The 23,829-nt window shown below is 39.4% G+C and overlaps 1 protein-coding gene across 3 annotated transcripts in view; it reads right to left on the minus strand.

Annotated features, from left to right (window-relative positions):
- The window catches only part of Wdr37 (WD repeat domain 37), a 59,264-nt gene extending 35,922 nt beyond the window's left edge, over window positions 1–23,342 (minus strand). Inside the window, exons 1-7 of one of the 3 annotated variants that reach the window (XM_052156282.1) lie at window positions 23,115–23,342; window positions 13,155–13,332; window positions 8,794–8,890; window positions 5,849–5,944; window positions 5,525–5,589; window positions 1,778–1,913; window positions 132–203 (exon numbers count right to left, since the gene is read on the minus strand). In XM_052156282.1, coding sequence (XP_052012242.1) covers window positions 132–203; window positions 1,778–1,913; window positions 5,525–5,589; window positions 5,849–5,944; window positions 8,794–8,890; window positions 13,155–13,292 — 604 coding nt within the window. In that variant the 5' untranslated portion in view covers window positions 13,293–13,332; window positions 23,115–23,342. Of the gene's footprint in view, window positions 1–131; window positions 204–1,777; window positions 1,914–5,524; window positions 5,590–5,848; window positions 5,945–8,793; window positions 8,891–13,154; window positions 13,333–22,491; window positions 22,682–23,114 lie in introns of those variants that run through there. The other 2 variants (XM_052156283.1, XM_052156281.1) reach the window with 2 other exon arrangements.
- Window positions 23,343–23,829: the final 487 nt, after the last annotated feature.

Raw genomic sequence — 23,829 nt, forward strand, 5'->3', positions numbered from 1 at the left:
AAAAATATTAAAATTTTATATCAAGTATAAAACTTTCTATCAGTACAGTTTAGTGCTATGAATAATTTTTAGAAGAATCACCAGGTGAAATACAGCTTCTGATCACTGAGCTCACTGAGGTCAATGCTTACCTGAGCCCACATGGCCGGCATATTTGACAAGACACTTGCCAGTCTCTATGCTCCACAATAAAGCCGTGTGATCTACAGGATGAAGAAGTCATAGCTTAGCCATCAATAATTTTATAGTCCCTCTAAAGATACAGTAATACTTTAAAAATGGTAAGTCACATGACCCCTAACAGTTATTTTAATTCATCTTATGTGGATGAGCATTTTGCCTGCATGTATGCCTTTGTATGCCGTATCCTTGAAGTAGAGAAGAGAGCACTGGATCCACTGGGACTGGACTTAGACAGTTGTGAGCTTCTGAGCAGGTGCTGGGTCTCTGGAAGAACAGCCAGTGCTCTTAACCATTGAGTCATCTCTCCAGCACCCAAACAGTTCCTGCACCTTTGACTCTACTGAACTAAGAAAATTTCCACCATCAGAGAAGCATGAGGCTGTGGATTGTCTTTGAAGCTACAGAACTGGAAATGGACAAATGGACTTGGTTTCCTACTAGACCATTACACAAAGCCCATCACATGTGCAACTGGCACACAGAAGCCATTTATACCATAGTTCCATTATTTTATCCAAGCATTAGGCTTTCCAGAACATCTTGTAATTCTCAAAATCAATTAGTCTCCAAATTCAGTTCAATTTTGTGAAGTAAGGGCAATTCCTTTGGACTTCATCCTCGCACAGGCACGAAGTAGGGAAAGAAAGTTCTGAGAAGAAATAGTTACCACTCATCCAAATAAAATTTCAGAAATGTTATAAAAGTCATCCCCTCTTTTTTAACTAATACTTACAAACCATCCAAGATGTATAAAGTACGGGAACAATTTCAAACAGAAAAAGAAACTCTCAAGCACTCTAACTAGGTTTCAACAGCCAACCATCATTTTTAATTTTAGCAATTTTATCTGAAGAGGTAGTATGTTAGTTAGATCTGAGTTTTCATAAACTACCGTGCTGATGGTGAGACCTGTGACCCCTGAAGAGCAAACTCCTCTGACAACAGGATAGAAAATACACATTTTTCAGTTGCTAGCATAACTCTTTTATTGGTGGAAGAAAAATGACAAACCTGCCCCCAAATCAGAAGCACCTCTGGCTTGAAGAACAAAGAACCAAAAATAATAATAATAATAATAATAATAATAATCTAATGTTTAAAATATATCCCACCAGGTTGTTCCTACCATCCAGATACTGATATCCTCACATAATATATTCTTAGCTAAAGCCAAGCATCCCCTTCCTCAAAAAACAGGAGTCCAGCCTTGGCCGTGACATCCACCCATAAGACTACTATGAAGGAAGACTACGGGTCTCAGAAAAAAACAGGTGCTCCCAAGTCAAAACAAAAGCTTTTCCTTTCTTTTTTCCTTCTTTCCTCTTCATCTTGTTGTTGGCTTGAGAGACAGTGTGACGAGATTTTATATCTCAGCCCATGCTGGCCTAGAACTTCAGGTCCTCCTGCCTCCACCATGAGTGCAAGGACTTGGCATATCTTGCCACAGTGGACTCAAAAGCTTTAGTTTTCATGACTCTCCCAGCACACTGTTGTTTCCAGGAGCTGCTCTGCTACTGCCAACTGAAAGCCACTTGCATCAGTTTTCAATCAAAGTCACAGCTTAACAAGCCAGCTGCAACAGTGTCTGGCTCACCAGCGGATGCTGTCCCAAGAACAATAGGCTGTGTCCTTGCAACACTGACATCCCAGATGCCATCCCTGTGGCCAATATACTCCTTCACAAGCTGGCAGATGGCCCTTGATGTGGTAGTCTTAAAGCTGGAGACAATCTAAATTGAGAAGAAAAGAAGCACTTTTAAACTTATTAAATTAAATTTCTCTAAGTTAAAAAAGGCAAACAGCAAAAAGATATCTTGAAAAAATGTGTAAGTGACTTAATTGAATATTATAAATGCTACCAGAGTATAGTACAAGCCTGGGCAGAACTGAGACACCTCAGACAGCAAGGCTGGTCTCACTCAGCTTGCTACCGAGCTTCAGAAACATTTCCCCATCCACCAGTGGACAGAAGTCAGGTAGGGAGCCATTGGCTCACTACAGAAGAAAGGCACAGATGGGCCTTGCAAGACATTCATCCACAAATCTCAATCATCAAACAAAATTTCCCCATCCTTAAAACATACACAAAGAGAAAGAGACATTCAGGGAGACAGGGTCATAGAGACCAAGAGAGATAGTCAAAGAAGGAGAGTCATAGAGAGACAGAGAGACAAAGACCAGACAGACAGAGAGAGACAGAGACAGACATGGAAAAGTTGAGGGAAAAGAAAAATACCCCAACCTACTAACACTAAAGAGTGTGCTCACAAAAGAACTTTCATTTTTTCCTGAATTTGATCATTTCATACCAACTGCATATCAAAACAAAAAAAGTCCATGCTATAACAGGAATCAAAAGACCACACTTGTAACAGTGAGGAGGTTTGGAAAAGACTGTTTATTGAGCACTTGCTTGAAGCCACGTGCCACACTAGAGGGAGAGACAGCTAAGAGATACAAAGGCCTTTTAGAAGCTCATATTCTAATGGAAACAGACATGAGGTGATACAGATGAGGAACACACAGTAAGATACTGTCCCATTTAATGACACATAACAAACAATTCTCATTTCCCTTATAATGAAGAATATAAAGTGAGGAAGAAACTAAATGCAAAATTTTCGTTAAACTTTATAGTCATGAAGCTGCTCTCAAAAATGTTTCAACTTTTAAGTAAATCAGAAAAAATATAAAGAATAATGAATCTATAAAATCAGGCAATAAAACAAAATCGAAATTTAATGAATTCATACATCTTGCTTTTAACAATAATTTTGCAGAGCCTAGGTTATGTATATAAATTTACTCTTACATAAATATATGCAGATACAATCTGTTACATCAATTAGGAATGTGCTCTCAGATTATCCCCAACACAGTAAAGACAAAAGCAGATAGCTCAATGAAGAGACTGACATTTCACAAGGGATATAAATCAGTTCTATTTAACTTGCTTTAAACTTTACAGGAAACACAGAAGGACTTGCTCAAACCTCAAACCCATCATTGCCATCTTACCTTTCTGAAAGCTAGTCTCCCTCCTAAAATCAACAAAAGGATCCCTTTACAATGTATAAGAGCTTCTGTTTACAGAAAACACCACTGAGATGCTGAACACTATTACATTTGGGGGGAGAGAAGTCACAGACCACATAAAATTTGCCACCATCATAAATTATGGTAAATAACATTTTCCAAGTCTCTCGACATTTCTAATATAAAGAATGCTAGTATAAGAAACTTCTGAGCCACATTTCTTACCTAACATACCTATTCCATTCACAGGGTAGAATGGAAGACACTACTTAGATACAGGATAACATGATGCTCATAAATACTGTGGCATACCATCTCACATGCTACTTGTATATGCTCATTATGCTTTAAAAAAAAAAAAAGAAAGAAAGCAAAAGGAAAACCACTGACTTAAGCCAGGACATGATAGAGCACGCCTTTAATCCTAACAGTCACGAGGAGAGGCAGGAGAATCTCTGAGCTCTAAAGGACAGCCTTGTCTACATAGGGAGTACACAGAGACCCTGTCTCAATAAAACAGACAAACAATAAACAAACACTGGCTTGGTCAAGATTACAAAGAGACCCAACAACACAACTGAATTACTAGAAGGAACATTTGGACAGAACAGCAGAATAAACAATGGTATGATGTTTTCCAATAATCCTAAATCATTTTAACTAGAACACAGCCTAAAGTACTTTAAAAGCAAATCAGAAAGGTCCTTTTCCACGACAAAAGATACTTTCTAAAGAATATTTGCAAGCATTTCCACAGGCTTCTTTAAAGTGGTTTTCAGAGTAGAGTGTCCCCCATCCCACCCCATAAGCATCAGCAGGCAGTCAGGAGCTGCCCAGGGAAGGGAAGCTCTGCGGGTGACTTCAGACACTTCTGCCTCCCACTGTCTCACCAACATGCTACTTGCCTTTCATGGCTCTGAGTCACAAGGAGGGCAAGTAATGAATCTAGAGTGTAGCATGTTCTTGTTGCATTCGTGCTTAGCTTTAATACCAAGAATCCATGCTGTGGTACAAATCAGAATATATCGTTACCAAATTATTTCTTCAATGTGGATGTCTGCGTTTCATTATTTTTTAAGATGAGTATATACAGTGTACAAATTGCTGTAAAGTTCATAGAATTTGCTTCTGACATATTCTAATCCTAAAATGTCTGCCATTAAGGATTGTAGAACTCTAATATATTTTAAAGCAAAATACTATTGTGCATGCCCTTACCTTTGTCCAAACCTTGTTTTTTTATTGCTCATGGTAAAAGACTGTTATATATAAGCATATCTTCCTCTACTTTAGAAATAACCAGAAAGTTTTAAATCATAAGACTACACATTGTATACACAGAATTGTAAACATCAGAACAATCTATTTAATTCGAGATAATGTAACCAAAAAAAATGAAGAACATAATTTTGCACTTTGTTTTGAAGAAAAACTGAAGTTAATTACAAATTTCAAAAGTAAGATGAACTAGACATTACAACAAACAAAAATCTGATGAAACAGCAATTTACATACCAGATGTTATCAAAGCACACAGTAGCAAAATATCAACAATACTTATGTTCTCTCCTAAATAAAAATTGCCAAGAATTTTTAAATAAGGGAGCAGGCAGAAAGGCTAGACTTGCCCTCTTAACTGAAGTTTACCTCAGTGAAATGACTGTTGGTCCAAGACAATGAATTGTAAAAAAGAAAAGCTGGTAATAGTTATGTAATCATAGTACAAATTTCAATTTTTCCTTTTACATTCACCAGTTAGGTAATTGATTTATCTTTTATATATTCAAAATACTCCAAATTAGATATGTACAATATTACCTTAAAATACTATTATACAATAGCCTTGCAAACAATGAACTCCTTGCCACCTCATCAGTCCTAGGCAATGGAAGGAAGCCCTGACGCCCGACCTGCCTCACAAGCACACCCTCGCTTCCTTCTCTCACTTAGACAATAGACAAATAATCATGAAAACGTAACTTTAGCCAGATAGAACTTTCACCCCACATATTTATCCATTATTTGTTTATATGAATCCACATATTTTATCAAGCCAATTAGCAATACAAAATATGTTGTTCTTCTAATTACAAAAAATTGCTAATGCACAATACATAAGTCTCACTGGTTAGAATCTAAGTTAGTATTTAAGCATCTATATACTATAGCCATTTGGCAATGGTTGTTTCTAGAAACCAGACATCTTTCTATTACACATTTCTAACTGGAAAATATGCAAGTTAAAGTACACATCTGCACATCGCAAGCACCACATGACTGGCTCCAGAGCCAGGGCCTTGCATACCTTGCTGGTGGAAGCCTTGTAGGTGGTCTTGAGCTTCTGAGAAAGCTGACTAGTACTGTGACTGGCTGTGGAGACAGAATCGACAGTCAAACACCTTCAAACTCAAGAAGCACAGCACTGCATCATGCGGCTATGGAAGACAGGGAAGCACCGAGACACGGGATGACAGCAGCACTAGCAGGGAGCCAGGCTTTCTCATCTGCCCTAAACCTGCACTGTGTATTCCAAGTCTGCCTGGCAGCAGAAGGCAATAGTGAGTGTCCCTCATGACACCCTAGTGTCCTTGGTAGGTAATCTACATGCAATACGTTATAAATAGCTTACCTTTTGTTTTGAGCTGGCCCTTACTCAATTCTGCCCCATCGATCGCTTGTCCTTCACCAGCTAAACGTTCATTAAGAGTATCAATTTCTCGGCGCACTAGAAATAAAAACATTTTTAAATATAAAAATGTATTCATCACTTGTAAACTCAATCAAATACATATGACTGTTGAATTGGGACTCAAAACAAAGACGTAAAGAATATTCTAAAAAGCAAGGTGATAATTTATACTTTCCAAACACTGGTGTCAGCATTCCAGGAACAAAGAGTGAGGCCTGGGGATGCAGCTCGGTGGGTGGACCTGGGTTTCATCACACACTGTACAGACTGGCTGTGGATGCCAACAATCTCAGTACTTAGAAGGTAGACACAGGGAGATCAGAAGTTCAGGGTCCTCCTCAGCTACATTTCAAGGTCAGGGCCGCACTAGACTGACTACATGAAAGCCGTTTTAAGATTTCACCCTTGTTGGCCGGGCGGTGGTGGCGCACACCTGTACTCCCAGCACTCTGGGAGGCAGAGGCAGGTGGATTTCTGAGTTCGAGGCCAGCCTGGTCTACAGAGTGAGTTCCAGGACAGCCAGGACTACACAGAGAAACCCTGTCTCGACAAAAACCAAAATCCAAAAAACCAAAAAACCAAAAAAAAAAAAAAAAAAAAAAAAAGATTTCACCCTTGTGACCTTGTGAAGATGTGACTCTCAGAGCCTCAACCACAGCACATGCACACATCCAAATTCTTACTCAGCACAGCTTTCTTATTGCTAGTTTCATGCACTTAAAAACATTCTGATACTGCCTAAAATTCAGTAAAATATTTATAGCTTAACTGCAGATACTGCAAGTGAGGAAAAAACATAGTAACAATATGTAACTATTGGTACATACTCCAGAAAAATATCTACATGTGGATTATGTATATCAAAGATTTTAACATTCCAGAATGAAAAATTAATAGGAAATTCAGGATTGGGTATGTCAGGAGAGAAGAAAAAATAGACCATTAAAAAGAAAAGAGTAACTGAAGATACAGAAAACTATGATCCATCTTGCTACCAAAAGACCTAGGGAATACCCTCAGGCCTCCTCACTGTGAAACTGAGAGAAGACTTGCCCAGACAGAAACCGCCCTAAAAGTACAAGTCAGCACCACCAGGCCCTGCCTCACACATGTCCACCCAGGAGCTAGCCACAGCTCCACGAAGCCTCCTGGAATGGTAGGATACTTGTGACCAAAGTTTAAAACAAATCAAGGGCAGGAATAGGCTAAGGACAAAGGAACTATCCAGCACCCCGACTAAGCAACAAGGACTTTATCTTACAGGCACCAAGAAGCTACAAAACTCTCTAAATGCTAGACAACACAGAGTCAAAGCACCTGCCAACATTAGTAATTTTTAAAGATTTATTTTTAACTGGGGTGGGGTAAGAGGCCGGGGGACTGTTTTGTGACAAGAATGTCTTAAATCATAATGAAAACACCAAAAATATTTCAGTTATTAAAACTCTTAAACATAAAACACCCCCTGAAATCAGATGCTATACATATTACTTATTTTGTAATAAGGTTGGGATCTCTGTTGTTCTTTTAAGTTCTCAAGATGAAGGTTAACATGGAGAACCCAGTATTAAAACATTAAATCTTCAAAGAACAAAGGGTGAATGAGACAAGATTGCATTTACTTCATGGCTGATCTAACCACAGAAATTAAAAGATGCAAAACAGCCTACAATTTAACTGCTGCTTATTAGTGTCCATGCAATTCTTACAGTAAAGAAAGCACAAAGTTCCGTGATAGTTTATTTAAATGGTACACATGTTATAAACACTCCCCATGAAATCTACCCAATAACAACACCAAAAGGAATAAAAGACATTAATTTCCTAGTGGTGAAGCATTAACATATCTGGTCTCATCTAAAACTAGAAGAAGACTACTCATGCTAAAAAATAATAATAATAATAATAATAATACCATAAGAACTCAAAGCAGAAAAAAATAATAATTTCCTTTTTTTAAGCACATATAGGAATTTATATATATATATTTAAAAAAAAACTAAAGTGAAGCTATTTCAACATTCTTTTGATTTACTTCTAATACGTCAACATGTTTTTGGAAATTGTCAAAAGAGGTTATGGTATGCTTGGTGTATAAAAAAATGAAATGTATTAATTTTGTATAAAACTACAATTGGTTGTTTGATCTGATAACCCCCTCAAAGATTCTCAGGGCCCAGCCCTATGATGCCTGTTAATGTGTTACCCACTAAGTTCAGGGGTTCTGCAGGTAGGGAGGTCACCGTGGACTATCTAGGGGGTCAATCAAATCACATATTCTTAGGACTAGAACACACAGAAAGGCAAGTCAGAGAAGAAACAAAAGGAACCATCACATCACCAAAGGAGATGGGCACAGGAGCCAAAGGCAGTGACAAAGGGGCCCGTCCTTAAAGCGCAATTTACGCATTCTATCACCATACGAAATAAGCAGGAAATGTTTGTCCCTAGAGGTTCCAGAAAGGAACACAACTCTGCCAGGATTCAACATCACCCTGGCAAGAATCATACAAGGCCCACAGAACGGTAAGGGGGTTTTTATATATTTTATTTGTATGATTGTTCTTCCTGCATGGACGACCATATACTACACAAATGTCTGGTGCCCTCTGAGGTCAGAAGGCACCGGATGATCCGAAACCGAAATTACAAACGGTTGTGTCATATAGATGCTGAGAACTGAACCCAGGACTTCTGGAAGAGCAGCCAATGTTCTTAACAGCTGAGCCACTGCTCCAGCCCCAGTAATATGATTAAGTCAGTATGTTTAACAACAGAACAGAAAGTGAACAGAGTGATGAATCTCAACCCACAAATACTGTTCTCAAAGACTTCAACGGATAGGTAATAATTTTTAAAAATATATTAAGACAGGAGATACTCACATTCTAAGTTTTCGATGTAAAGATTTTCAAATTCTCTTTCTATCTGGCCAAACAATTCCAGCAGTGTACTGCGGACTGAGGATGGTAATTTAGAATCCTGCACAAGAGAAATATTTTTTATTTAAAATAAATGAATAAATCAATTTAATACCAGGCAACAATATACTGCTTTCAAAGTGAAGTATCATTCATCTTAAACTCTTTTCAACATCATATATTTAATTTCTTATACACACGAAGGTTTCAAGAGTTTAAAATTTAGCTAGGGATGTAGCACAGTGCGAGCAGGTACTAAACATGGGTCCAATCCCCAAGACTCACAACAGTTAAGATTCAAGTTTGTACAAAGGAAACAATTACCAAAATGTATTCCTAGAAGAATAAAAGACTTAACAGCACAAAATAACAACTTTTCCTTTTACACATGTGAACATAGTTCTCCAAAGAAACCATATATAGGCTGTAGATCTTAATGACTAACTGAAAAACCAAACATCTGGTTTCAGATTGAGAACCCAAATAAATGCTCTGAAACTGCCTTCCGTTCTTTTTTACGACCATTTACTATCCACCTCGTGTCTACCGAGCATCCTGACTGCTAGGTAGACCTTTCAGAGTGCACTGGTAAACTGTGCACATTGTAAGCATTCACCAAACCCACAGCTAAGACTATCAGAACATCCAGAACCTACAGCAAAGACTGCCCTGCTTTGCTGTAGCCTGCCTACCAGCTGTCTGAAGGAGATGTGACTACAAAAGGCCTATACCCTTTTCCACAACAGGATGTGTTATACAGGTGAACATGATCTGTGTTCTTGTTCACACATACTAGACTCAGAGTAAATCTTTTCCCGCTGAAGAAAAAGCTCTGTTTTGCATTGACACAGAGGGAACATGAGTTTACTTTATTCAAAACTTCCCAAATTTGTAGAGAAGCAAGGCCATTCCCCAAAGTGAAGCTATGTTACAAATAGCCTTTAGACTATACTACATGTTATTAAAAGACAAACAAACATAAACAACAAGTATTTCAATTGACTATTTCGATGGACTATATAAACTGAGAGCAAGAAGTACTTCACAACCTAATTAGATCCATTGTGCTTCAACAGAAACAAACTAGAGACTTCCTATAACTCTGTGACTAAGACATTATAAAGACGGGATGCGGGAGAAAATCTTGCCTACAAGGAACAAAATGTCAACATATACTGTAGGTCCCCACTCGGCCACAGACGTTACGTCACACCTTTGTACACCGCCCCTCCCACTACAGTCTCTGAAGCAAAGTGAAGGCCACAGGAAGCAGCAGCGTCTCAACTATTTCCAAGTTAAACATGAACACTTCCAAGGACCAAGTAAGTTCACAAAATAATTTACTTTTCCCAAACACTAAACAGTAGACTAAATGATATACCTAGGAATTCGACTCTCTTCTCCACAAGGGCATTATCTACATAATAATTAGTATGTGTTCCACCCCTCCCCAGCAAAAAAACTATATTTCAAAAATAAAAATCTCAAATACTTCTATATTACTATTCCAATATTTAAGTAACATTAGTATAATCTTCAAGTGATTTTTCAAGTTTTATACAGCACCAATTATTGACCTGATAAACTACAAATTTAAAAAGTATTCACATACACAATCTTTGTTAAATTCCACCTCAAGAACTGGAGAGATAGCTCAGTGGTTAAGAGCACCAACTGCTCCTCCAGAGGTCCTGAGCTCAAGTCCCAGCAACCACATGGTAGTTCACAACCATCTGTAATGGGATCTGATACCCTCTTCTGGTGTGTCTGAAGAGAGCAATGGTGTACTCACATACAATAAATAAATAAATAAATAAATAAATAAATAAATAAATAAATAAATAAATAAATGTCTACCTCAAGTTAAAAGTAAACATTTCCACATTTTAAGTTTTTCAATAATTATGTATTCTCACATAAATTATAAACCACTTAAAATATATACATATACATGCTAGCTTAAATAATGACTCTGGTAGAGTCACGGCAATCTTAACATCCCTCTAAAAACACTTACAACTTACAGATACAGAGCATTAACCTAATGTATAGTACCATGGAGATTCACCTTCACCTTCTTTTTGATACTGTCCCCAGTTAACCAAGAGAGCACTGCTACACTGTGACTAAGACGACTCCGTAAAGAGTCTCTCCTCTCCCACAGCAGCCCACTTAGACCCACCATGCCAGCTGCAGTGTCAAACACTAACACTCTCTTCCCTCCTGTAAAGAGGAGGTTCACACCGGCCACTCACAGATCATGCTGGCTGGTTCCAGTTCAAATAACTATACTCAGTAAACAGTAAGCACCGTTTAGCTAACTTGGAAACTCAGAGAACTATAGGAGCAGTGCACAGGTCTGAGCTGCTCAGGTGAAAAGAGTTGTGTATCACCTTGTAACAGTTACTGTGAGCTACAATTATCACCTTTTACTACATCACAATGGAAGACCACACTAAAACAAGCCTAGAATATGCCAGCAAAGCAGAATTTCACTGGCAGAAATATAAGTAAATCAAAAAACTTTCAAGAACCATCTAAAATTGTTTAGCTATACTGTCCAATTAGTAGCCACCAGCCACATATGACTTTTTAAATTTTAATGTAATTCATGTTTGTTTAATCTATATTTTAAATCTTAAGCCACACCAAGTTTAACTGACTACATTATATCCACCTTGTGGTACCTTTATCAAAGAAATCCTACCACGAAGTTGTAGTTTTACTCTCAAATGGATTGATTGTGCCCCAAACCTGAATGCCCCTGAATGTAAGTATATTAAAGGTCAAGATTTTTACTGAAGTGACCAGTAAAATGCAGTCATAATGGCAATCCTTAAGGATTATGACTGCTGGTGTTCTTGTACAAGTTAAGGAAACCATACAGAGGAAAGACCACGAGGATGCAAGAGGTGACAGTCACAAGCTACAAGTGAGGTCTTGGGAGGCCTTTCATCTTGGATTTCATCCTCCAGAATTAAGAAAAAATTCACATTGTCTAGCTACCTAGTTTATAGTACTTTATTATAATCTAGCAAAGGTAAATACTGTCAAAGCTATTTTTATGTTTTTTATATCCATCACTAGTTAAAATATAACTTTCTGTATAAAGTAGCCAGAGCAGAGCTGAGCTTCTAAATTCAAAGTCCTACAACTGTAAAGTCAACCAACTGTAGGTGAGAAACATTTAGGCAAAAGCAAGATAACACCCAGCATGCCTATAATCCCAAGGCATGAACTGTGACAAAAGGATTCCAAGGCCAAGTTCAAAGTCAGACTGGCCTATGTATAACAAGACCCTCTCTCAAAACAACAGAAAGAAAAAAAAAAATAGTGTGTGTGTACACTGTGGGGGTCGGGGAAACTTATAAAAAGTAGCCTGCACTGACCAAGCAGCAACCTTCCATCATTATTTACTAAAGACAATCTTATTTTCTCAGCAGCGACACTGTATCAACCCTATGGCAGGCCCTAATCCTTTTGGTTTCTTAGGTGAGCACTACTGCCAATAGTATTAAAGTATTGAATATAGGATTTATATACGAGAAGTCACATGCAGGAAGTTCTTATGTGGTTCTCATAAGATCCAATGTTCATAAAGGCCAACTCCTCGTATTCTAGTCTTCCTATCCTACAGCACTATGGCTGATACAGTCTAATTGTGAAAAAAAAAAAACCGCTTACAAAAGTATAAGTGCAGTCTTATATAGGCATCACTATATAATTATTATAATAAAGCCTACTTTATCTAGATTTCATAATATTCTTCAAAAATCCTACCATTTTTGACATCTAAAAGGCACTAGAAAAGTGTGAGCAAACAACATTATTAGCCATGTATTAGTACATTCATTAAAAGACGGTATATTCACTATATATAGCAGAGACAAGGACAAAGGTAAGTTACTTCAGAAGCAGAAAGAGCATCAAAATTTTAATTCTTCCCTTTTCTTGAGAGCATAAGAAACAAAAAATCTGGCTGGGAAATCTAGACAACTAACCTGTAAAGTAAACTGAGTCCTTATTGTAATTGGCATACCATATCTTTTTGCTATAAATATATTATCCTTAGCTAGGCATGGTGGCACATGCCTTTAATTACAGCACTTGGGAGGCAGGGGCAGGTGGGTCTCTATGAGTTCGAGGCCAGTCTGGCCTATATACTAAGTTCCAAGACACACAGGACTACATAGAGAGAGCCTGTGCTCTGTCTGGCAGTGTAAGCCTTTCTTCGGCTTCCGAGACCTACATGCATTAGCTTATTTCAATCACACTTTACGCATGACAGTCATCTTTACAGTGGGCACTGACCAATGCTGACTTACTTGTCCTTCTAACATTTCTCTTGGCAGTCCAGTCCTCTCTTGTTCTGAGCTGTTAGTTCTTCGTATAGAAAGGCTATGAGATTTGCGCTTTTGTTTTGCTTGGCGAGCAGTTGAACAACTTCCGCTTTCTGTGGGCATTACTTCTAGAAGGTAGTGTCCTGGTCACTCCTGCAATAAGCTAAATAACAGCAGGAAAACAAGTACTTCATTTCTGATACAGCAGATTGAAATAATCAGCAGACAAGGTGAGGATTTCTTACTCAGGTAATGAAACAATACAGAACTCAAGTGTTAAGGTCAGTTACAGAGATTCTTGTTTAAATCTTTCTCGAAACTGTTTGGCTATTCTGGTTCTTTAATCTAGCCTTCTAATTTTGAAAAAATTTCTCTAAATCAGTGGGATTTTTTTTCAATCTCAAAAACTGCTGCTTTGTGGGTTAGAGATCACCTAGTGGTTAAGAGCCTGAGAATTCAATTCCCCATACCCACGAGGTGGCTTACACTGCAGAGGATGAGGCCTTCTGGCCTCCACCCGCACCAGGCACACATATGGTACATACATACATACATGAAAGCAAACCACCCATACAACCTTTTTTTAGTTCTTGCTGTAACTTTAAAAATCATTTTTGTGCCAGGAGTGGTAGTACACGCCTGTAATCCCAGCACTTGGGAGGCAGAGGCAGGCAGATTTCTGAGTTTGAGGCCAGCCTGGTCTATAGAGTGAGTTTCAGGACAGCCAGGGCTACACAGAGAAACCCTAACTCAAAAAACAAAAAACAAAAAAACAAAAAAAAAAAAATTGTTTTTGCTAAATCTGTTGATCAATTTGGGGCTTCAAACTGATGAAACATTAAACTGTCATCAGTTTCCAGTTTACTGCTAATGAACAACCGAATTCACTACAATATCTTTTTTATAGTTTTTAAACATTTTTAACACTATTTTCCTCTGTTTTCATATGTTAACTGCTAATACACAAAAATATAAAATATTACTGTGTATTGAGCTTGTATCTCACATTCTTACTGAATTTCTTTATAAATTTTAGAAAAAATATTCTGTAGGTTATTTTGTTATATTTTTAAATGTAAATTACTGTTCCATCTGAAAGAACAAGGACTTTTTTTAATTTGCAAGTCTTATTTCCATATACTTTTGGCTAGACATTTTACAATTTCAAGGTAAGGATGCCTTCACCCCGAGAATAAAGCTAGCTACAAATTTTCTACAATTATTTACCCAGTTGATATTTCTTTCTCATTTATTTTTCTATGAGCTTACTTCACAAGTAAGTCCTGAATTGTCATGCTTTCTGTGCCAATTAATATGAGGTCATAGATTTTCTTTGTTGACCTACACGGGGTTTAATTATATTGGTTATTTTCAAATAAAGATCAATACTGATACCCATGAAAATCATTCTTCTTTTATCTCTACTTTCTTGTAGGTTACCTAAACATGTTTAGACTTTTATATTGGGGACAAGGAAATGGCTTGGCAGATAGAAACATGTAAGGCTGACAACTCAAGCTCATTCCCTCGAATGCACATTTAGAAAAAGACAAGAAACAGAATGCTGTCACCCAGAGGCCCAAATCTATAATATATATCCAAGAGCTGTACAACTAGACCACACAATACTATTTATAAAACATATTTAGCTTTTTGAAGACTCTTCCACTGATTTAGATAGTGAATGAACTGGTTTATATTTCCACCAACACAGAATTCTCCTTTTCTCTACATCCTAAACAACACTTGGTTGGTTGGTTTTTTTTGTTTTGTTTTCTTTTGTTCTGTTTTTCTTGAAGATAGGTGTACTGGTTGATAGAACTTGACACAAATCTAGACATATATGGGAAGAAGGACTTTTAATTGTGAGTAAACCTCCAAGATTGATGAGCCACTGTGGGAGGTACCACTCCTGGGTTGAATAAGAAAGCATAGTGGGCTATGCAATCCAAGGGGACTAGCCAGTGAATTGCACTCCTCCAGAATATCTGCTTTAGCTCCCATCTCCAGAGTCTTACCTTGAGTTCCTGCTTTGGAACAGACTATAAGTCAAATATTCCCGTTTTTCCCAGAGTTGCTTTTGATCATGATGTTTATCACAGCAATAGAAAGCCAACTAAGAGCCAGGAGGTGGTAGTACACACCTTTAATACCAGCACTTGGAGGCAGAGGCAAGGGATCTCCCAGTCGGAGGCCAGCCTTGTCTACAGATCAAGTTGCAGAACAGCCAGAGCTACATGAACAGTTTCAAAAAAACAAAAAAGAAGAATGAAGGAGAAATTAGAAGAAAGAAGAAAGCCAACTAAGATAGGCATTCTAACTGAGTAAAACAAAATCTCAAACTAGTTTGGATTTGCAGGTAACTGATGGATAAAGATGTTGAACATTAGCCATTGCTTCATTTGAAAAACATTTGTTTAGGTCTGGAGCAATGGCTCAGCAAGTAAGAGCACTGGCTACTCTTCCAGAGGACCAGGGTTCAATTCCCAGCAACATGGCAGCTCATAACTGCCTGTAACTCCAGTTCCAGGAAAACTGACACTCTCACACAGACATACATATAAGCAAAACACCAAGGCACATAAAATTTTAAAAAGATAAGAGTAAAAATTCTCTTTAAAAAAAAAGTATTTGCGAGGCCAGCCTGGTCTACAAAGTGAGTTCCAGGACAGCCAGGGCTACACAGAGAAACCCAGTCTGGGGATGGGGGTGGGGGGAGTATTTGTTCAATTTGTTTTTCCATTTATTGACTTTACTGATTGTGTTGTTTTTTTGGTATGTAATTTTTAAAAATTCTCTATATTCTGAATATTCTCTTTTGTTAGATGAATATTCTAGAATATCCTGCCATTCTAGATGGTGTCTCTTCACTCTGATGTTTCTTTTGCTGTAAAGCACCCTTTAATTACTGAAGCCCCATCTGTCAGTCCTTGCTATTGTTTCCAAAATAACTGAAGAGTCCTGATCAAAGAGCTCTTGACTATGACTGTGTCTTGAACTGTTTTCCTCTAGCAGTTTTAAATTTCCCATCTTCCATGAAGATCTCTAATTTATTTGAGTAGATTTTGACAGGGTAGAAGGTTCTAATTTCAATCCTTTACATGTGGATGGATATATAATTTTCCCAGCATAAATATATGTTTTCAATACCTGTCAAAAATCAAATGTCTGTAGTTGCATGATTTTTAGATCTTAAATGTTTTAAGATGGTAAATTTTAAATTCCTATCAATAATTCTAATCATTGCCATATCTGCCAGCATTTTGTTTACCCCTCCGTCCCTCCTTCCCTCCCTCCTCTCTCCGTCTCTGTCTCCCTCTCCCTCCCTCCCTCCCCCCCCCTCTCTCTCTCATTTGAATTTGAGATTTTCCTGGTTCTTCGTACACCAACTATTTTTAATTGAAACCATGACCTTTTAGACATGATGCTCTCAGTCTTGGGATCTGTTACCACAGGGCTTTCCTAGAACTGCTTTGACAGAGGAGTAGTGCTTACTGCTGCCAGGTGACTACCGAAGGCAGAAATGGAATCAAGGCTCCGTCTGCATGTGCCATCATCTGAGGAAGGCTCCCAGTTACCTCTGAGTGGCAGCACAATAGTTCATCCCCCTCTGTGGCTCTCACTCAGACTGCCATGGCTGAGAATGCTCATTACTGTCCCCACAACTCCCTTGCCAGTACAGAGAGATAGCCCCTTTTGATTTTATGAATGTTTTGCCTGCGTGTGTGCCTGTGTGTAACATGTATGCCTAGTGCCCACAGAGGCCAAAAGAGGGCATCTGATTCCCTGGGGCTGGAATTAGAGATGGTTGTGAGCCACCATGTAGCTGCTAGAAATCAAACCACCATTCTCTGGAAGAGCAACATGTGCTCTGAACTGCTGAGCCATCACCATTTGCCATGCAGAGATGTAGTTGATTTCGTTCTTTCTTCTGTTTTGTACTGTTCTTTGCCTGAGCCCTTTGCTGTCCCTAGGCTGCAGTCTTCTACAACATCAAACTAGGAACATGTAACGGAAAAGGAAACTAAATTGTGCCTCACTTTTCAGACCCCTGGGACTTACCCAGGCCGTCTGTTTACCTTTCTCTATCTTTCAATCTTCCATTCGCTTTATGTATAATGTCCAGTGCTCCTAACTGTACTTCATTTTTTCTTTATGGGAAATTTTTTTTAGTTTTCCCCAACCCCCCTTTTCCCCCAAAGCAGTGTTTTTATTTCCAGAGTTCTAACCTCATCAGTGGTGGGAAAGTAGGAAAGATCTTTTATCATTCCAGGGGCCTCTAAGCTGGTAGTATGTTATTAGCAAACACACAGGCATGCAACATGCTAAGTTTGGTAAACTAGTGACAATATTTAGTCTCTCTTTAGTAGAGCAACAGCTGTCAACTGACCTTTGCTTCCATAAGAATCCTGGATTTAGGATTTTCACCTATAATTCCTATGTGTGAAGGTTTGGAAACAACTGACAGAACAGTAGACAGGAAAGAAAATGCAGTTTCCACCATGTAGTCAAACATCCAGTTAAAGTTCTTCATTTATTCCTCAAGAAAACTGGCTGACTGTTTCTTTAATTGCTGCTGCAGTAGCTTTAGAGCCACAATCAGAATGTGCAAGACCCTACTTGCTATCTGAGAGCCTATTCTTCATCTAGTCTAATTACAGGAGACATCAAAGTGCTCTCATCTTAGCATTCTGTGTGCAGCTCTTCTGCACAGTATGGACACGGTTTATTTCCCATTACTGCCTCATATTTTCTGTAACTAGGATATGTTGTCATCTTTCGCCCCAAGCATCACAGGCATCTAGTTGTCTTGAACAAATGAATCACTTTTGGAACCCAGAAACTTGTCAGGTGCTTTTTTTTCCATATGACATTTACTAGCATCTTTTCCTCTAACAGCCACTGATGTTAAGGTTAATAGCCCGAAAAGCAGACTATACCTAGGAAAGCTAGCCTCTGGGTTAAACAAAATGGTAATGTGGAAGCCAAAACCAGCATTAGGCCTACCAGACATGTTTACACCCACAACTTCAAACTCAGTCTCTGTACCTATAGCTCCCACACTAGGAACACCAGCTCCTCTCAGTAGCTCTATTCTGTTCTCAGTCTTTCTCTGTGAAAACATCCTCATCTTTACTTTTGCCTCCATATTTATAACCTCTACCTTTCCCCCCAGCAATCTGTACTGGTCCTATGCCTGCTGACTTAACTGAACTAAATACAGAGGACATTAATGAGACACGCTTTTGATTTTATCTGTGAGAGAAAAAGATTAGAGAGCAAGACACACATCTTAGCTCTGTGCATTACCACCTCTGGGCTGGGGTCTGGAACTCAATGAGAGGGAAGGAGGAAGCTAGCAGAGCACCAACTCTGTGTGCTTCCTGACTGGCACCCTGGACTGGAGCGTTCCTGACAACACGCCTTGACAGGCTGCATTCCTCTCAGCTGTGAACCAAAACAAACCTCCCCTGCTTAAGTTGCTTTGTGTTAGAAAGCTGGCCTCAGTGATAAGAAAAGTAACTACTCCAGTGCCTACTATCATTTCCTTCCACTCACAGTACATCAAAAAATGAAATTATATGAAGGCTTCTGTGCTGGTTTGAATATGTTTGGGGCAGGGAGTGGCACTATTAGGAAGTACGGCCTGTTGAAGAGAATCATGGCCTTGTTAGAGGAAGTGTGTCACTATGGGGGTAGGCTTTGAGGCCCTCCTCCTAGATGCCTAGAGACAGTCTTCCCCTGTTTGACTTTGGAACATGATGTAGAACTCTCAGCTCCTCCTGCACCATGCCTGCCTGGACGCTGACATGCTCCTGCCTTGATAATGGACTGAACCTCTGAACCTGTAAACCAGCTCCAAGTAAATGTTGTCCTTTATAAGAGTTGCCTTGGTCATGGTGTCTCTTCACAGCAATGGGAACCCTAACTAAAACAGCTTCCAAACCATGTACTAACATGTACTAACCATGTGTTAACAAAAAAGTTAGAGAGAAAGTGGCAGGAGGATCAAAACTCAAATCCAGCCTTGGCTGAAAAGGGAGTTCAAGGCTTCCTGGGTTACCTGAAACCCTGTCTCAAAAAAATAAAAGATGACTCAGAGGCTGAGAAGCCATGCGGCTCTTCCAGAGGATCCAAGTTCATGGCAGGGACAGTGAGGCACCACACCACTCCGACTCGAGTCACCTCGACCGACCTGTCTACCATCGCAGCCCTGTAACACAGCTCTTCATGTAGTCATGGCCCCAACCATAAATTACTTTAATTGCTACTTCATAACTAAAAGTTTGTCACTGTTATGAATCATAATGTAAATATCTTTGTTTTCCAATGGTCTTAGGCAACCCCTGTGAAGGTCACAAGCCACAAATTGAGAACCTCTGCTCTAGAGAATCTGATTTCCTTTTCTGGTTTCTGTGGCCACTGTATTCACAAGGCACTCATGCAAATACAATTAACTAAATGTTTGGATTACTAAAAAATTCAGAGGTTTGGGGTTTGTTATCCTAGCAAGAAGGTACACAAGGTAGTAATCACTTGGAAAAGAAATACTGAAACACAGAACCCGAGCTAACAAGTGCAAACAGAAAGCCTGGAGAATGGAGGGAGAAAGCCGATTGTGGGTAGACCTGAGGCTGAAAAGCTACCAGACTGTTGCTTATGAAACTGACATTGCTCAACAAATACAGAGAGGCACTGATCCTCACACAAAACCACTGTGAAGAATATTTAAATTCACTATTACAAAGGTAACTAAAGAGAGAAAACTCTTTCAGAAAACTCTTTCACTCTGAAAATAAGATAGGTCTACCTGGGCATAATAGTGCATGCCTTTAATCCCAGCACTGGGGAAAAGGGGGTGTGTAGAAGCAGTTAGATCTCTGAGTTCAAGGCCAGTCTAATCTGGTGTACCTAGAGAGTCCCAGGACAGGACAGCCAAGGCTACACAGAGAGGAACTGTGTCACAGAAGAAAAGAGAAATTAGATCTGGGGTGGGCTGTAGCTCATGGGAAGGAGACGGCTAAGCATGGCTAAGGCCTTGGGTTTCGGCAGCAGCACCACACCAAAAAAAGTTATTTTATAAAGTTACTTTTATTATGTGCTAATTCACCTATATATGTTTTTTAAAAGAAAGAAATCTGAAGCTCCAAAAGGTAATTACTTTCTTTCAAAACACTCACATTAATTCACCCAATTCAATAAGACAGATCAGTATATTAAATGTAAAGCTACAATATAGTTTCCTCCTGCACCCTTTAACTACCTGGCCTGTCAAACTCATTTTCCTTATTACATGCTGTCATAGGCATATCCTCTTCTCTACAATACATGTCCAGCTTTAGTGCAACATATTTAACAAATGAAAAAAATCTCTGCACACACTGTTAATATACTTAATTCACCATCTTGGCAAATGGTGTAACATTAAGCAGCACCCACAAACACTTAGCTCTCTTCAAAGGCTCTATTTAGTACGTATGCTAAATAGCAAGGTGTTACTACCCACAGCATCAGATTGTTATTAAGTACATACAACCAAAAAGGGAGCCTGCTCAAGTGGTTTTTACAAGCAATACAATGAACTCTTAATTTATGCTTTTACTTGAAATAATATAAAACATTATTCTCCATTTCATATCTTGGAGGAAGAATTTTAATTTTCTTTCAACAAGAAAAAAACCTGGTTTATTTCAAAAATGTTGGTTATACATAAAAGAATGGCTATAAAATTTGCAGATGGTACCATAAACTATAAAATGTCACTGAACATCTGAAAATTCAATAAAGGTATTAATATTACTAATATTTTAAGTGTTTATTTTAATAATTCTTTTAAAATTAACTTCCAGAGGGCTGAAACACCAATGCAATATCTAACCAGTGACAGAGGAGAGAATGCTTTCTACAAGCAACCTTGGAAATCTGTCACCAGAATTAAGTTACTTAAAATGTTCTGTCACTGATGAGACGAAGGCACACGATGCACACTTATTAAGTCTAAGGGTGACACTGACCTGTCTATGCTACCACGAAGAATTTTTTATCTTAATGACCAAAAAAAAAAAAAAAAAGAAGAAGAAGAAGAAGAAGAAATTCAAATCTAGAGAGCATATCTTTCCTTGGAGAAATCAGGACAGGATACTAACAAAACTCTAGCATCACTGCTGAAGAATACCCAACCCCAAGGATTTTAGCTCAGAGCAAGGGCAAAGTAAGTTAACAAACTAACATACCTATACAAAAAGGAGTATCAACACAGTAAGAAAACCGAAGGAAACATACTTAGGTCTTGTGTCCAGAAATTTCTGCAAGAAGGTTTGATATACACACACTTCTAACTGCAAAAATGTAGCTGCCAAAACACCAAGGTCACACTGTTAGTACATGTGGCCACTGGCCACTACCCTGCTGTCTCCCATGGGCAACGCTAATAGAAGGCCTCTACCTACTTTGGTCAGGTCATACTTACACATACTATGCTCAAGTATGGGGTCTAGATGTCAAAGAGAATTTACAAACACTTGAAGGTGATCAGCAAAGTAACCAAAACAGCAAGGAAGGTAGCATAGTAAAAAAGGAGAAGTATCCTGGAGGTTTATTATCACCTGCTGTACTGCTTAGAGGTAAAAAAAAAAAAAAAAAAAAAAAAAAAAAGGTTTCAGTAATGCTTTGATGGCATTCTTTGTAGGCCAAAATAATCAACGTAAAGAAAAGACATCAGAACTTCAAAGAAATTGCCTAGCAATCTACATCCAGGCAAGAGAGTGGTGTAGAGCTAACGGTCCTAGTCTTCAAGCACAAGAAACGTCGAAGAGTTCAAGTTAGATGATAAAACCTCTAAGAACCTGATCAATCGTGCGGTTCTATCTGCTCCTTAATTGGAATGGCCTGTGCACTGGAATATGCAACTTTTTGGTTAAACTGGCCCATTAAGATGCCTTAAAACTTCGGAGATGGTAGTGTACTGGGAAGAAAAAGAGAAGTCTTCAGAAAGAGAAACAAAGGCGTGGCGGGGCTTTACCACTTCGGCATCTGCTTACCCCTCACTCTCCGCCCCCCACCCTTCCTTCCTCCCTCCCAGAGGCCATACCCCGTCTTTGAGGGATCGAAGGCCACCATCTTCGAAAACCCTGGGCTTCCCACAGGACACAAGCAGCTAGGCAGACGCCACTTGAGTACACAGGGAGCCAGACAGAGCGCGCAGGGTTAGGACTGTATCCTTCGTCCACCTCGACGCCTCGTCCCCACCGCCACCCCGACACCTCACATCCCCAGCACCCAAGAAGGATGCCAAGCCGAACAGCTGAGAAGATGGCGTCACCTGTCACAGCAACAGCACTCGCGTCCGCCTGGAACCAGCCTAGGTCGCACTCAGTTCGTAGATCCCCCTCCCCGTCGAGGCCCGCAGGACAGACCCACAGCAGTCAAAAAAAAAAAAAAAAAAATGAAACCCGCTGATTCCCGCACTGACACGACCCGGCGACCCGAACTGGCGCGCCCGCACTTCCGGTAACTGCGGAAGTCCCGCCTCAGATATGTTCCTTAAAAAAAAAAAACCGGAAGCTCCGCCCCACGCCCAACGGCTGCGGAAGTTCTTTCCTGGGCTCCTTCGCACAGTCCCCCAGGCTTGTTCCGCGCGGACAGTCTCTTGTTTTAGCTTTGACGCGGTTCCTGGAGACCTCGACTGTGGCCTAGCTGTGCGCTGAGCCAAGACCCAGCGAGTGACTGCAGAACGAGTATGGCGTCCCCTGGTGGCGCAAGTAGGATCAGCGCTTTCCCTGTTAGGAGCTGTCCCAAGATGCTGACAGGAACTACTAATAGACCCCAAATTCTGCACCACAAACTAACGGTACATGCGATCCTTGCACGAATTGCTCCCCGAGTCCCCGTAGCGCTGGTAACATGGGAAAAGCACACGCAGCCTCCAGGACCGTGGGTACTTACCACTGCAGGGGTTCCGGTGAGGGGTTCACGGTCAGGCAGGTTTTAAGTCCATCTGTCCTAAAAACTCGCACAAGCCAAGAACTGGAAAAGAAAATTATCTATTAAAATGCAAAGTCAAGTGAACTATTTAACGTAATCAGTTTCAGAATCTCTCGAATCCAACTGCTTTGCAAGCTGACTTGCTAGGAATGGCTTCTCGGGCAAGGCTCAATGGGAGCCTTGTTAGCTGGCTGCAGAAGAGCCTGGTGGAGATAGAACTATTAATATTTCAGCTTATCTGCAGAAGATGACTCACCCATTTTCCTTCTGAAATATCTGATCACCATTGGCTAAGAAGGGAAAACAGAATCAGCTGTTCGCTGCAAAAGGTGGGACTTGAGCTGCTTTTTTTCCCCCTTCTAATCTAGGTTAGGAAGACCTACATAACAGACTGGAAAGATTACATAAACAACCTTGTCTTTACGCGCAACTTTAACTGGATGTTTAAAACTCACATAAAGTAAAAGCATCAAAGTATTTTCCTTCTATATGGATAAACATTCTTCCTATAAAATAAAACTAAAGGTTCAGATTCAAGTTTCAAGCAGTAATGCAATGTTTGCTAGAAAAGAAACAAATTTATCGTATTTGGAGACTCGAATAACCAAAGCATTCTGTACAAGAAAATGTGGGGTTACTTGTATATTAAATATAATATTCAAAGCTTATCACTAGT

Source organism: Apodemus sylvaticus, chromosome 14 (genome assembly GCF_947179515.1).
Source record: "Apodemus sylvaticus chromosome 14, mApoSyl1.1, whole genome shotgun sequence".
Taxonomy (NCBI): domain Eukaryota; kingdom Metazoa; phylum Chordata; class Mammalia; order Rodentia; family Muridae; genus Apodemus; species Apodemus sylvaticus.